Genomic DNA, 13617 nt, shown 5'->3' with positions numbered 1-13617 from the left:
TAGTGGATGTCCTACATGTGGCCACCGCGGTAATGATAACGGTCCTGACAACGACTATGATTTCCGCGTGGTTGATTTTGAAAATGAAGATGAAGAGGAAGAGGAAGAAGTTATGGAAACACCCTCTAAGCAGTTGAAGATTGCTGTAATCAGGTTGTTCTTGGAACTTGGGGCTGATCCTAATGCCACTGATGACGAGGGATCAACACCTCTTCATTGGCTGGCCATGTATTCCAAAGATTTTGACCAAGTTCAAGTGATGATGGAACACAGAGGACATATTGATCAAGCTGACAAGAGAAGGAGAACACCATTGATGCACTGCAAGCAATGGCACAGCGAACTCATCCTTGCTGGAACGCCCGATCCTCGCCTTCAAGCTTTGATCCACACGGTCTTGCCACTGAGTTGCTTGGCAGCACAAGTCCTACGCCAAAATCAAATTGACACCGAGCGCCGTCCATTTTACACCTGGGGAATTTCTTTTGACAACGAGGAAACTCGATCTTACACCGAGGAAACTCGATCTTACACCGAGGAAATTCCATCTGACACCGAGAAAATTCCATCTGACACCGAGGAAACTCCATCTGACACAGAGGAAATTCCATCTGACACAAAGGAAATTTCATTGGACACCAAGGAAATTCGATTTGTCACCGAGGAAATTCCAGCTCCTTTCTATTCATTTGTCCACCGTCATTAAACACTAAATAATGTAAAATTTCAATACTGATTTTTAACGGCCTTGTTTTCTATCTTTCCTTTTTGGTAATTGTATAATTATCGCTGTTCTGCCAGCTGATTACACAAAATTTGTCCAACATTTTTCTGTGTTGCCATACCTAATTATTTCGACAGCGATTCTTAAATTATAAAACAAAGCATCTTTGGATTTTGGAATAGAAATGCCAAATAGATTTAGCATTTCGTAGAAAATTAATGGAAGTTCTTTTTTAAACTTAAACCAAAATGTTTTAAAAATCTGTCACACAAAACTAAAAAAATTAAACATACTGCCAAAACGCAAACCAGTGACAATAACGTGGTAGATACTACATAGTTGCTTGGACAAGTTTGGTAGAAGAGGGCTGCCAGTCATTTATACCAGCTTACAATTATATTGCATAACCACACGATAGCCATGGCATGTCAAAATAATTAGATATGTCAGTCCATTTAGGTGGGAAAAAACTTGGTGATTATGATTCAAAAGTGGGTTACCGTTAACACACTTGAGCGAATAAAAAAATGGCGACCAACGCCTAATTTGGGAGTTTGGATCTTGGAATTTAGTACAGATACTGTGATATTGGTTTAGAACACAGTTTTGGAGAGGTACTACCACGAGGTCAATGGGTTTTACTTGTTTTTACCGATGATTTATATAGAGCTTCCTCCTGGCATTATAAATCTATGAGCAAGCTCAAAGCATGGCACATGTTGGCAAAAGGTATTTCGACGACAACATGACGTTTTCTAAGCTCTTCAAAGTGTTCCCCTTGTTTTGCTGCATTGCTTCTGTTTGGACCCAGCTTTCACTCAGGTAACCACCGATTTATACCTAGCATTCACGTTCACATTACGGCAATCATCAGTTGTATCAATTCTTTGATTGGTATTCAGGAATATGGAAAATGTGGCAGTGTCTGAAACATGGTCATATCTGACAGTTTTTAATGGTTTACTTGGTGGAACTGTTGAAAATCGAGATCTTTTCATCGAACTAAATGAACTAAGTGGTCAAAGTGAACGTCGGATTGCCGAATATGAAAAAGTAATGCTCAGGTCAGATCGTTTTTTAAAAGCTCTGTACAGTTTAAAGAAAAACACTAATCGAATAAACTTAATTGAAAAAGTATACCCAACGGGACAATTACACGAGGAGAAATACCAACCCAACGGAGGAGTGGCATTCCTTGCTTGGAAATGGTAAAAAATAGTTGAAGCAAACATGAACTGAAGGGCATACTTAATGAAAATGGTAGGTATTCTTCCAGATTTTAATGTCGCTCATTCCCCAAGGATAAATCGTCAGCCCAAGTTGAATTTCTGTAACAAGAACTTTCGGTATGTTACCGTAATTTTTTTTTTCTTTTCAATGCCGATTCGAACTTGATTTGACTCCTGTTTAATTAATATGCAAGGAAAAAAGGATATCAACTTCAGCCACCCAATCCCGATGACAAATTGGCGTACAACGTCCCTGCTATGTATAGCAGATAGGACGTTGGAAAGAAAAAGTTTTCCCCCTGAAGCAGTAGAAAATAGCTGGCTGGCACAGTACACTGATTAGACTGAAAATTACCCAAATTGCTAGAGAAAGTTTTCCACATACTCATCTGACTCTCGATTTTCCTGGGAAACAAATAGAACGGGCAAAAAATAATCCAGCTGTCATTCAAAGCTTAATGTTTACCTTTCACGAATTGAATTCTGCAGACTGAAAAACAGCAGCCTGGCGGCAACTTCCACGTCAAGAAAAAGACTAGTTGTCAACTTGTCATCTGTGCTAACCGTTGTAGAAGAAATAACAACAACAAAAAAGAGGAATAAACAAAAGGCTAAGTACGGCGTCCTCTCATCCAAATGAAGGGGAAGCATTTTGACAGCTGAAAGCAGTTTGCAAGGTTGATTGCTCGCAGGTATAGTGTATGTTGGCATTGAGGGTGCGTTCGGAAAACATGCTCGAGAGCCAGTTAAGACAAAAGAAATGCCAGAAGAAAACATTGGACAACTTCCAGGAAACAATGAAATTAAAAGTTTAAACAATATAAATAAATTCGGGTCTACTGTCAGTCTTCCTCATTATATGAATTAATTATATAGATAACAAAATAGACGTTTGAAAGTGAGTAAATAATGACGAATGAATCAATTGCCGCACGCCAGTTTATTTCTAAGTCAAGGGAGTTTATAAGTAGTATAATAAGGTAGGTGAAAGTTGTTTTTTTTTTTTCTAATTTGACATCACACAAAAAACCATCAAAATAATTAAAAAATGGGTGAATACATCATCAAATAAAAAAAATTTAATAATAAAAGATAAGGCTCCAAACACACCACTGTATAGGGTGCGGTTCTTAACGTGCTTTAATGCGATCCCTCCACTTCGTTTGATTCGTTGCAAGGATTATGGGAGAATGGGGAACAAGATTTTTTTTTTCTATTTCATTGTAGACGAAAACCGACAACTTGAGCAATGCACAAAATATGAATTGAAAAACTATATTTTTTTTTAAAGTCACTCAAAGGTAATTTTTAAAAGTGATTGAACGCACACGGATCCTATCCATGTAAGGTCTGAAAGCCAAATTCTTATTGCAAGAGGCAAAAGAGAAGATGCCGTGGTAAGCGATCCACGTTCCCTCTTACGAAAACATTTTTTTTTCTCTCTCTAAAAATGAAGTAAGACACAAAAAAGAGAGGGTGAGGGAAAGTTTGATCATATGTCAACGTAATAGCCGTGCGAATGCTCACAACAGCTGCAATAACAACAAAATAGAAGGCAAAATAATGTTTCAAATGAGCGGCAACTATAAACATTGCGTTGCTGCTAAGCGGTCTACGTGATTGTACCATGTGCTTGAATTGTAAAAGGCACGCGTGAGCAAAAAACTCGACGCTTTTTTGAAAAGACGTGATTTTGAAACAAACTTGACGACGATGAAAACATGACAGTTTTTCTTTTTCGTGCGTAAATAGCACAATAAAAGTAAACAAAAAAATCATTCCCATTTAAAAAATAAAGTAAGAAAAAAAAAAAACTCACGCACTTTTATGTGACCTACCTCACATGGAACCCAACCGGTTCCGAAAAAATTTTCATTTTTTTTTTTTGCCCTCTCTTTGTCTTAGTTTGAACTTTGGTGTGGCGTACGACTTCTGTGTGTGGTTGCTCTTATTCCTTTGGTAGAGAAAATATTTTCCTGTTTCTCCTTTTGGTTTTCTTTTTCTTCACGTAGACTTTCCTCTTTCGGAATACCGGGGAAGGGGGGGGGTGGTGGTTTTGGGAAGGTAACCCTTTGATTTAGCTCTTGAAATGGGCCATATTAGCCGGCAGAACTCCCATCGTGTTCAGGTCCATCTGAAACTCCTCCAAGTTGTCCAGTTCGTCCACTTGCGACATGAAATCTTGAAACGAGTCGGAAATCTCGTTTGGCTGGCCCGCCTGCGCCGCCGGATAGAAGCTGCACTCACGGCAAGCACACAAAACCGTCCAGGGAGAAAAACAGGAACACACGAACGAGAAGATGTGACGAAATAGGGAACACCATAAAAATGAAGAAGAAAAAAGAAAGCGACGAAACGGGGGGGGGGGGGGGGGGGAAGGAAAAAAAAATAATCAATTAAAATAATAAAGAAACCGAGCCCTTTTTTTTCTGTGTTCAAGAGTTCAACACACACACGATCAATTTCCAAAGAAAAAAAAGAAAGAAAAAATGAATAAATAAATAAGCGACTGCTAAATCAGGATAGAAACTGGATCTTGTTTTTTTTTGTTACACAGCAACTTCAAAAAAAAAAAAAAAAAAAAAAAAAAATGTGTCGCATTTTTTTTTTTTGCAAATTTCTAGTTCAACAAAACTTTTACCACGTTAAATTAAGAAAAAAGGGCTCGATTGGTAACGTCAAGCACAAGGAGGAGAAAAAAAAATAACTAAAAAACAGTTAAAAACAATACGTTTAGAGAAAAAGAACGGCCAGTCTCTATCCGTGATGATAGCATCCACTTTGTATTGTGTGTTTTGTTTTCTCTTTTCATGTTTTTTTTTGGTAAATATGAGACGCTTACATTCAACACCATGGGGAAAGTAAAATATCCAACACGTTCAACACTCATAATAAAGGAGTAATGAGAAAAAGGAAAAGGGGAAAAAAAAATCACGGGTTCATAGAGAAATCAGTAGGTGGAGAGTGTGCTTCAAGAAGTTGTCAACGAGTAAAACGAGAAAAAGTTTTAAATTTAAATTGGGAGAGAAAGAAAAATAAAAATCGCGCAAAAATCTTTTCTAATCAGATATTCAGGAGCTAAAAAAAGGAAATAACCTTTATTTAATTTTTTTTTTTAATTCTAAGCCTGTTTACAAACTTAGAATATCCTGACCAATGAGAGATCGATTCTCTTTTTTTTTTCTTACGACCGGAGCAATTTTCGAAAACTAAAAATACCCTAACATAAAAAATAAAATAAATAAAGATAAAATGTTTCCAGAGTTAACGCAGATTTGCGTTGAAACCTGTTCAGGTGCCTCCCTCTTCCCATTTTAGCATTACTAGCGCGTTTCATAAAGCTTGAGATTATCCCTCGTTTCCTGCCTACCTCTTTATCACAGCCACTCACTGATTTGAAAAGTGAATTACGATCACTCGAGTAAATATTTTTTTTTCTGACATTTTTCTTCTACGAAAACACACACAACCAACAACGGAATTGTATGAGAGGGAGTTGGGGGATTTGCCAAGATAAAACGACAGGATAAAGATTAAGAGCGAAGCTGGGGATAAAATTGAGAGAAAGATTAGAAATTCTTTCATTATGGCCTCAGAGAATTGCCACGCCTATAGGAACTGAGACCTCCGGATTGACAACTTGTTGTGCCTGTTTCTGCTTTACTAGATCAGCTAATATTTTACGGCAACAATAACATAACAATATTGATATAAAACGATCAACGACGTCAAGTCGACACCTTAAAAACTTGAACGGAGACACCAACAAAAAAAAAAAGAGAATATGATTTATCAAAGTAGTCAAGAAATGAGAGGTCAAATTGAGAAACAATTTACGAAGAGTACCGCATCGATCTCACCCTAACCCCTCCCCCCCCACGTAAGTAGAACAAGACGAAAAAGATTCTAACCCCACTGTTTTTTTTTGGCTTCGCCAAACGTGGCGTATCACACCCACAAAAAAAGAGCGAAAGGAAGAAGAAGACGAGAACAAGACCTTTCGAACAAGACTTAGAAAACCGGAAGGAAATGAGCAAGAAAAGGAAGAGTTTAAGATTTGACCATCGAGGTATTACGGATGAGCAGGAAGAGATTGGCAAGTGTAGACACTTGGTCTTTTTTTTTTTTTTTTTTGCTTTTTAATTAGAGAATTATGTAGGTGGAACGGCCATCGACTTGCCTGCTGTTGACCGTCTCGGAGGTCGCGCTGTGAACGGACGGCGTGTCGCGGCCCATGCTTGGGTCTGGTGACTGTGGATTGTAGAAACCTTGTGGTGTCGGTGGGTAGCTACCCGTTTCCAGATTACCACCACCACTGCTCCAGCTACGCAAACAATTTTGAATATTTTAATGGAAATATCATGTAAAGGTTAAAGTTTCAGCGAATGGTGTTGCGACAAGGATCTTACCCAGGTACGTGAGTGACGAGTAGTGGCTTGACATAGCCATTGGTGGGTGTCTGGCTCTCGGTAAATGGTGTGTAATATTTGCCGAACGCTTGATCCTTCGGGACGTCGGGATACAAATAGATCAGGTGTTTCAAATCCGAGACGCGATCAGCCAGAGTGCGGATGGCGAAATCTTTGCTTGTGAACGGTTGCAGCATAAAAACTTCACTTGAATCTGTTAAGGGATAATTTGAAATTAGCGTTAAGGGTATTGGGTAGACTGTCAAAGCATCAGCATGAAGTTTACCTCCAACCCACGCAATGGTGACACCTCCGAGCTCGGAATCGGAGAAGCGAAGCATGAAGGTACCCCGCAGACACTGTTTCAGCAGGTCTTCCGTTTGCTTTCGCCCAATAAAACCGACGATCGTGCTGCAAAACCAACAATCGAGTCTCTAGTTTCCCAACGACGAGCATATTAAACCTAAGAAATTATTTACTTGTCCATCCAAGGGGCGCGAAGGTGCTCCCGTGTGAGCTTCATCAAGGCGTAAAACCACTCCCAGAATGTAAAATTGCGTTCGGGCAGTGGCTCTTTACAAAACTGAGACCACGTGAGCATCAAGTTGCCCGCTTCCGGCCCGACAAGTGGCAATTGCAGGTTGGGATTGCGGAAGGCCTTTGAGGCCAGGAATCGCTGGTTGCTTTCCGTCAGAGCGCGGCCAGTAGCCGAACGAAATTTGGTAGAGAGCGTCTCGGCAACTTGCGACCACGGTACCTTGTCTGGCACGACGAACGGTGTGCGACCGGGTTCGGCGAATGCGTTATCCCACGTCACTGTGGCCCAAGCATGAGGCTCTTGGTTTCCGTGGACAATAACTACAACAGGCAAGGACAAAGTCCAGACCTAGAACAAATGGAAACGATTAAATTTCCATTAAAACAATTATTATTTTAACTAGAAGGAGATACCTGGAAAACTAATTCCCCGCCTCCAACAGAGAACTTGGACTGGAAGAGTAGAGAGAACTTTTCATCCATCACAGATTCTGTGCCTTTCTTCTCGGCGCGTTTTATCTTCCTCAATTGCATGTTCCTGTTGTCAGATAAGATAAGGAATTTAATATTTAGTAGGCGAAGCTTTAGTCTTCAAAGAAGTACCAGATACCTGAATGAGACAGAGAGTTGGCGTGAAGCTTTCTGATATTCCATAGTGCCCGTGTTATTGAGAATCTCTCCCGATGCCTCTCCTTTTGCCATTTTGTCATTTTTCAGCAACGTATTGGCCTGCTGTTCGCTGATTATAGACACCGTAACCTATTCAAAGCCCATTTCATTTAATGCTCTATTAACTTCCTTGGTAAGCTGGGAATACCTGAGGGGGTGTCATGTGTACATTCAACTTTCCGCCCACCAGCAACCGGACCATTGCGGTAAAACGCGTGTTGGTTTTCATAACCTGGGGAGGTTGGCGCTCAATAATGAAGGTACTGCAAGAAGAACATTAGGTTATGTGAATGATTCGGAAGAGACCGATAAAAACAAATGCTAACCTGGTTACCAGCGACGAGAGTAACTGTGTGATTTGCGTGTTAAGTGCAGGTACGTGATCCGTATTATTCGCTTGCATGATGGGGAATTTGGCGCGGAGGCGTTCCGACTCCTTAATTTGTTGCCTGTTAAGCCAGATGATTTCCGCCAAACCTTCACACCATTCCTGAAATTGGATTAATCATTAAAGTAGCCATCACGGGTTGGAAAGTATTGGGTTTCGAGCCTAAATTTCTTTAAATAGCCAACCTGGATAGAATCTAGGTTGCTATGGAAGGGCACTCCATTCCCAGCTAATTGTTGTTCACGTTTCCAACGGATAAGTTCATCGTCTAAAACTCGAGCTTGCAGATTTTCAATTATCATCAGCGTCTCTTTATGCTTTTCTGCCAAAGCCATCCGCATCTGCAGTAACTCGGCCAGCTAAAAATAAATATTTTATTTGATCATCCTATACAATTAATGTCGTTGGGCGAAATTATTTTTTACCACCTTGACGTTGAGCTTGTGTTCACTCATTTCTTTCTTGACGCGCAATTGCTTCTCAAAATCATTTTTTTGTTGTGATGGGGCCTGATTCTGTAAGTGCGTCAGATTAGCTTGGATCTTTGTTAGTTCGTGATACTCTAACGCAAAGGCTTCTTGCTCTTGTTCCATTCGTCTGAGATCTTCACTCGTCTCCTGTGTACGTTGGCGTAATATGTCCAACTGCTGGAGAATTTCACCTGACGCATCAGGAAGTAATGCAGCTGGGTTGCTGCTCATGCCTAGGCTCATCTGTAAATAATTTCGAGGTTATGCAATAAGGTTTGGAAATTACACATGCACAATTTAGACATGAAATACTACATGCAAAGAAGGAGGACTTACATTTTCAGCTTGTTGAACAAGCTTAAGTTCGGTACCCAGGCAGTGTCTGATGATTCTGAGCAGACCAAGGGGATTTTGGCTGTATCGTTGCTGTAGTTAAGGATAATAATTTTTCATTATTTTTGCAGCTTGATGGCTGAATACTGAAACTTACTCTGAACATCTCAGCAGCTCCCTGGAGTTTAATTTTAGTCAGGAAAAATTCTTCATTGGTAAGAGCTAGGGCTTTTGAATCAAGTTCTGTAATGAGAGCACCAACAACAGACGCAGCATACTGCTCGTGCTGAGGATTGTCTGGATCAACATCACTCCTAAAACATACATACAAATCAGAATAACTGAGAAACCAAAGTTTAGTAAATGAATAAGACTTACATTATTTTGCTTTCAATCCATGGTGCCAGAAAGTGTCTGACTTCAATAGGGAAGTGTTCACCATAAACAGCCTGCACCTGCCGCAGAGCTTCACCTTGAAGTTGCTGTGCTTTGGCCCACAGGGACATTTTCAATGGTTCAAGACAACCAGGAATTCTGCAAGTGTAGCACAAAAAATGTATAGCCAGCCTTGATCCAGATAAGAATAGATAAGAGTCATTCACGACGGATATCACACATTTATGACAATACATCTGATCACAACCAGATAGTTCTCCTATGGAGAACGACAATAAATTCCCCCACCACAGTCTACAACAGGTATCGACACCTCGTAGCCGAGCTCTCTACAATGTTTCACAATAATAAAAAAAAAGACTACCTGAAATTCGAGCCGTTAACTAGAAAGAACGGTGATGAAGTGAAAGGAGAATAGGGGACCAACTCATGTAAATCTTTAAAAAATGAAGCCTGTAACTTGAGCTTCGCGTTTCCCTCCAGCAACGAGGCGCACAGCAACACACACACTGATAGGTAGACACTTACACACACACTACACACGCAGTCAAAAGAATGGCCGAGCTCTGTTGCCAGTCAAACCATAACGAGTTTTCCTCCTGTAAGCCCACCCCAATGGCCCTCCCCTTTTTTTGACAAGAGATAAAGAAAGAAGAAAACACACACGTGCCAGGTGGTAAATGCTAAAGGTGAAGTTAACAATAGATGCTGTAGTATTTAGATTATAGTTGTCACATAAAAGCTGTCCTCCCCTCTGCAAAACGATGAAGTCAAAGACCAGTTTGATTTTTAACCTTACCCTGCACTGTACACCTTCAAGATAAATAAACAGTACAGAAACAAAAATGTACGTGGCCTTTTTTTTCTCTCGTGAACCAGTTGCTAGGCGGTTCTATTGATCGAGACAAGTATTGGTTAGGATCCAGTCAATCCAGTTGGAACCAAAAATACTTGAATATGTGTAATATCGGGCTGTGCTGACGTGTCATACAATTTCACGGTGTGCCCGTTAGATTTTCAAGTAATAATAATGACAATCAAATGTGGTAGAAAATCTGAGCCTTATTCTTCCAAAAATAGGGGAGGATTTCAGGGGTTTTTACAAGAAGAAAGAAAGAATAAGATGGGAGTTGGTGAATGGGGACAGAAAATTCTGTACAGTCCTGACGTCAAGAGTGGGTAAAAGCAAAAAAGAAAAAAATAGTATTTTTGGTTGGAGAAGAGAATGAAAATAAAAATGGAGGAAGAAAAAAAAAAGATTCCGGATCGAAGTTTTTCCAGGAAAAGCCTTCACTTCCCTTCCCCAGCTGTGTGGCGCACAGCTCCGGAACATGTACACATAAAAGGAAAGAATCGTGGTTTGGGATATGCGCACACACTACCATATCAAAGAAGTTGATGGCACAAGAGAAGCCGAACGTTTTTCTTTCTCTTGCGCAGCTGAAGAGAGAGGGCAAGTTCTGATGTTGAAGATGGAAGTATAACCAGGCGATGCCCAACCAGAAAGCTGAAGGCCCTCTTTTTTATTTCTGACACGGTAAATCAACAGTTTTAATATATTCCACCACTTTTCTTCTCTGTTCCTCCCATCATACACACGCACAAAATAACAATAACAGGTAAAACGAGTTGGTCCATAGGAAAAGCTATAAGGGGACGAAGCAATATCTAGCACGAAGAGGGGGGGGGGAGGGGGGGGAGGCAGAAAAGAGAATCATCATCATGGTAACCCCAAGGACATTATAGAGTGTGACTCTTCGGATTCCCTCCCCAAACACGAATTAAAGAATAACACACGACTAACCAAGACGAACTACCTCGAGCTACTGCCATTATCAATAGTACTTTTTAAAAATCATACTCGTGTATAATGTTTAAAAAAAAAAATATTTTTCATGATTACATTCTTACCTAGTCTTGAAGAGATTGCAGGATACAACAATAATTGTTTACACGCACAGAACGTAGTGGTGAAAGGCAGGGTAAAATTATGACGAAACCGGTGTGCTCGTTGTTGATAAAAATAACATGTCCAAAAAAAAACCTGAACGACAAAAAAAAAAAAAAGAAGTTCGTAGGGTCTCCTAAAACGAGAGCGGACCGATGGATGCCACAGATAATAAAAAAAAACTTGACTGACGTCGTCCGCAGATATGGCGAAGACGAAGAAGGACGAGTTTTTTTTTCTTTTGTATTTTCAGATCCAAATGTACGGATGGCTTTTCTTCTTCACTGTCGCTCGCAGTCTGTCTGCCTTTCTGTGCAGTGTTTGTCACACAACTCCCGCGAGGGGAGGAGGAGCTCCCAAGTTGCCGCTACGTCTTCCCTGCGCTTTATCAGTACTGTAGCACTGAGTCGACCGGAGACTCTTTTTTTCCTTCCTTCGTGGAGGGGAAAGGTTTATTTATTCAAGAACCAGAGTTGGGTAATGCTAGATGACGGCGCTGGCAGAGGTCGACTACTACCCTACTGTTAGTGGGAAAAAAAGTAAGAGTTACAGTACTGAAAGAACAAAAAACAAAAAGTACACTTAATATTCTAGACATAGTCAAAGATATACGATGCACTCGTGGGAGATAACTCTTCAGTGTTTTTAGGGGGGATAGTATCCTAGTTATCAGCTCCACTACATCTCGATCAAGTACATAATAATGAGGCCCGTACAGCCAGAGGAATCATATAAAAAGGCGGACACACATTACGACCTTATTCATTACCGTCTATACTCCCGCCATAACGTGTTTTTATTAAAACGAATGATGGAGTCAAAACGGCTAGCGCTCGAGAAGTTATACAAAGATAATTTCCAGCCAGAAGAATATCTTACTACGTATTACCGTAGTTTGGATTCCGAAGTAGAGTTCTTTCTTCGCAATCTCCATCACTTCTTCTTCGTTTCAAACGGTACAACACACATAATTATCTTTTAGTTGAATGTGCCCGTTTAAAACTAGCGTTAGTCACGTGTGTCTCCGCCCGCTTTTTTCGCCATTCGTATGCGACAGATTATTCACGGAAGGCCGGGCGTTGCACTGTATACACGTATTGATTTTCGTAGACGCTTCTCCTTTTTTTTCGCTCGTTGTCGCAGCAACGAGTACACGAATAACGTGAATCTTAATTTGGCAATCGGTATCTACATCGAGGGCATTTTTCACAAAAACCGTCCTTTTTTTCTTTAACTTTCTTCTTTCGTGTGTTGATTTAAATCACTTGAATGTACGGACGACTTTGTAACGCTACTAAGTTTGACAAATTAGAAACTTCTTTTTCGTTTGAAGGAGGAGAAGAATCTTCCGCCACTGCTAGTGACTTTGAAGGACTGGAAAAGCAGGTGGAACGAGAAGTGGATGAAGACGAAAAGGTGGCAAAGAAACATGAAAAGAGGGCGAAAGAAAAGAGGCGTGTCTTGGAGATCGGTTCGGGTCCCGTGCCCATTTCAATGATCTCAGCCAGCCGTTGGTGTGAATGGATCGTTTGCAGCGATTTCTTGGAACAGAACCGACAAAAGATCAAACAGTGGTTGATGACGGCCAACGCGCAACCACCACCACCTGGCCAGAAGCATGATGAAACGTGGCTACCATTCTTCCGATACGTCGCCCAACTGGAACGGGCCGAGTATTTTTCTTCAATCCTCTTCTTTATGACGGTCTTTTTCATTGCGTCATATTTCGAATTTTTTCCTAGTTAGAATAATGAAGGTCATGAATAGAGTTGGGATATCCAACACCTTCCATTTTCTTTTCCTTCTTCTATTATTCATTCATTCATTCAAGATCAGAGACGATTTTACTGGACCGAGTCCGTCACTCTGTTCGGGCTGTTGTACCGTGCAATGTCTTATTGACTGATCCTCTGATGGATAACAAAGACACCGCCTGTAATGCTGACGGCCATTCATTATACGACGTGATTATCACTACACTCTGTCTCGAATTTGCTACGCTTACGCTTGAAGAGTATTCGACAGCAGTGGCCAATGTAACTAGGCTCTTACGTCCAGGAGGCTTTCTTATCGTTCAGGTAAACATGAAAAAATGATTGTTTTTTTTTCATCCTCCTACACGCGATCCATTGTTCTGACCTTAAAAAAAAAAATATAAATTTAATAAATTAGGGAGCACTGGAAAACAGCCATTATTGGCACAATAATCAGGAATTTCCGTCTGTTGTACTTAACCGTGCTATAGTTGAATCATCTTTAACGGATGCCGGATGTCAGGCAGTCGACTGGAAAGAATTGGCAAGGTGTTGCCCTCAGCAAGAGAAACCAGCTGATCATTCCGCTGTTTTCTATTGCCTAGCTCGGAAAATTTGATCTCAAGAATTTGTTCACGTTATCGATTCGTATCCAGCCGTATGATCGGATAAAGTGTCTGTCTCTTGGTAACCTTAGTCGCTATGTTTGGTTCCTCAAAAATTCAATGTCAATATTGTCTCGTATTGAAAATAGAATAAC

The 13617-nt window shown here is 40.5% G+C and overlaps 3 protein-coding genes across 3 annotated transcripts; 2 read left to right on the top strand and 1 right to left on the bottom strand.

Annotated features, from left to right (window-relative positions):
* The first annotated feature begins 1388 nt into the window (after positions 1-1388).
* On the top strand, positions 1389-2475 carry LOC130696348 (uncharacterized). Its single transcript, XM_057519428.2, has 5 exons — positions 1389-1546; positions 1627-1777; positions 1860-1932; positions 1989-2070; positions 2148-2475. Exons 1-5 carry the CDS (start codon positions 1434-1436, stop codon positions 2224-2226), a joined length of 498 nt encoding a protein of 165 aa, XP_057375411.1. The 5' UTR covers positions 1389-1433; the 3' UTR covers positions 2227-2475.
* Positions 2476-2874: 399 nt separating this feature from the next.
* Positions 2875-11554, bottom strand: LOC130696344 (signal transducer and activator of transcription 5B-like). The gene is made up of 16 exons (XM_059495324.1): positions 11296-11554; positions 11067-11199; positions 9138-9293; positions 8917-9073; positions 8763-8852; positions 8382-8669; positions 8142-8315; positions 7895-8058; positions 7717-7831; positions 7510-7658; positions 7314-7437; positions 6842-7248; positions 6649-6773; positions 6363-6576; positions 6134-6277; positions 2875-4190 (listed from the first exon to the last, which is right to left on the bottom strand). The coding sequence occupies exons 3-16, from the start codon at positions 9263-9265 to the stop codon at positions 4031-4033; spliced, it is 2439 nt and encodes an 812-aa protein (XP_059351307.1). The 5' UTR covers positions 9266-9293; positions 11067-11199; positions 11296-11554; the 3' UTR covers positions 2875-4030.
* Positions 11555-11896: 342 nt separating this feature from the next.
* On the top strand, positions 11897-13615 carry LOC130696347 (nicotinamide N-methyltransferase-like). The gene is made up of 4 exons (XM_057519427.2): positions 11897-12059; positions 12437-12776; positions 12935-13181; positions 13276-13615. The coding sequence occupies exons 1-4, from the start codon at positions 11912-11914 to the stop codon at positions 13474-13476; spliced, it is 936 nt and encodes a 311-aa protein (XP_057375410.1). The 5' UTR covers positions 11897-11911; the 3' UTR covers positions 13477-13615.
* Positions 13616-13617: the final 2 nt, after the last annotated feature.

This window comes from Daphnia carinata, chromosome 5, assembly GCF_022539665.2.
Source record: "Daphnia carinata strain CSIRO-1 chromosome 5, CSIRO_AGI_Dcar_HiC_V3, whole genome shotgun sequence".
In the NCBI taxonomy this organism is placed as follows: domain Eukaryota; kingdom Metazoa; phylum Arthropoda; class Branchiopoda; order Diplostraca; family Daphniidae; genus Daphnia; species Daphnia carinata.
This window is presented reverse-complemented; position numbering and strand designations above follow the sequence as displayed.

Bases quoted from the DNA above. Each gene is read 5' to 3' on its own strand.
- LOC130696348 (XM_057519428.2), top strand. From the start codon at position 1,434: ATGGCACATGTTGGCAAAAGGTATTTCGACGACAACATGACGTTTTCT. The intron at 1,933-1,988 runs GTAAAAAATAGT...TGAAAATGGTAG, and splicing joins GCATTCCTTGCTTGGAAATG to GTATTCTTCCAGATTTTAAT. The intron at 2,071-2,147 runs GTATGTTACCGT...TTAATATGCAAG, and splicing joins TTCTGTAACAAGAACTTTCG to GAAAAAAGGATATCAACTTC.
- LOC130696344 (XM_059495324.1), bottom strand. From the start codon at position 9,265: ATGTCCCTGTGGGCCAAAGCACAGCAACTTCAAGGTGAAGCTCTGCGG. The intron at 7,832-7,894 runs GTTAGCATTTGT...TTCTTCTTGCAG, and splicing joins CTCTCGTCGCTGGTAACCAG to TACCTTCATTATTGAGCGCC. The intron at 6,278-6,362 runs GTAAGATCCTTG...TTGTTTGCGTAG, and splicing joins CTCGTCACTCACGTACCTGG to CTGGAGCAGTGGTGGTGGTA.
- LOC130696347 (XM_057519427.2), top strand. From the start codon at position 11,912: ATGATGGAGTCAAAACGGCTAGCGCTCGAGAAGTTATACAAAGATAAT. The intron at 12,060-12,436 runs GTACAACACACA...TTTCGTTTGAAG, and splicing joins CTTCTTCTTCGTTTCAAACG to GAGGAGAAGAATCTTCCGCC. The intron at 12,777-12,934 runs GTATTTTTCTTC...CATTCATTCAAG, and splicing joins GCCCAACTGGAACGGGCCGA to ATCAGAGACGATTTTACTGG.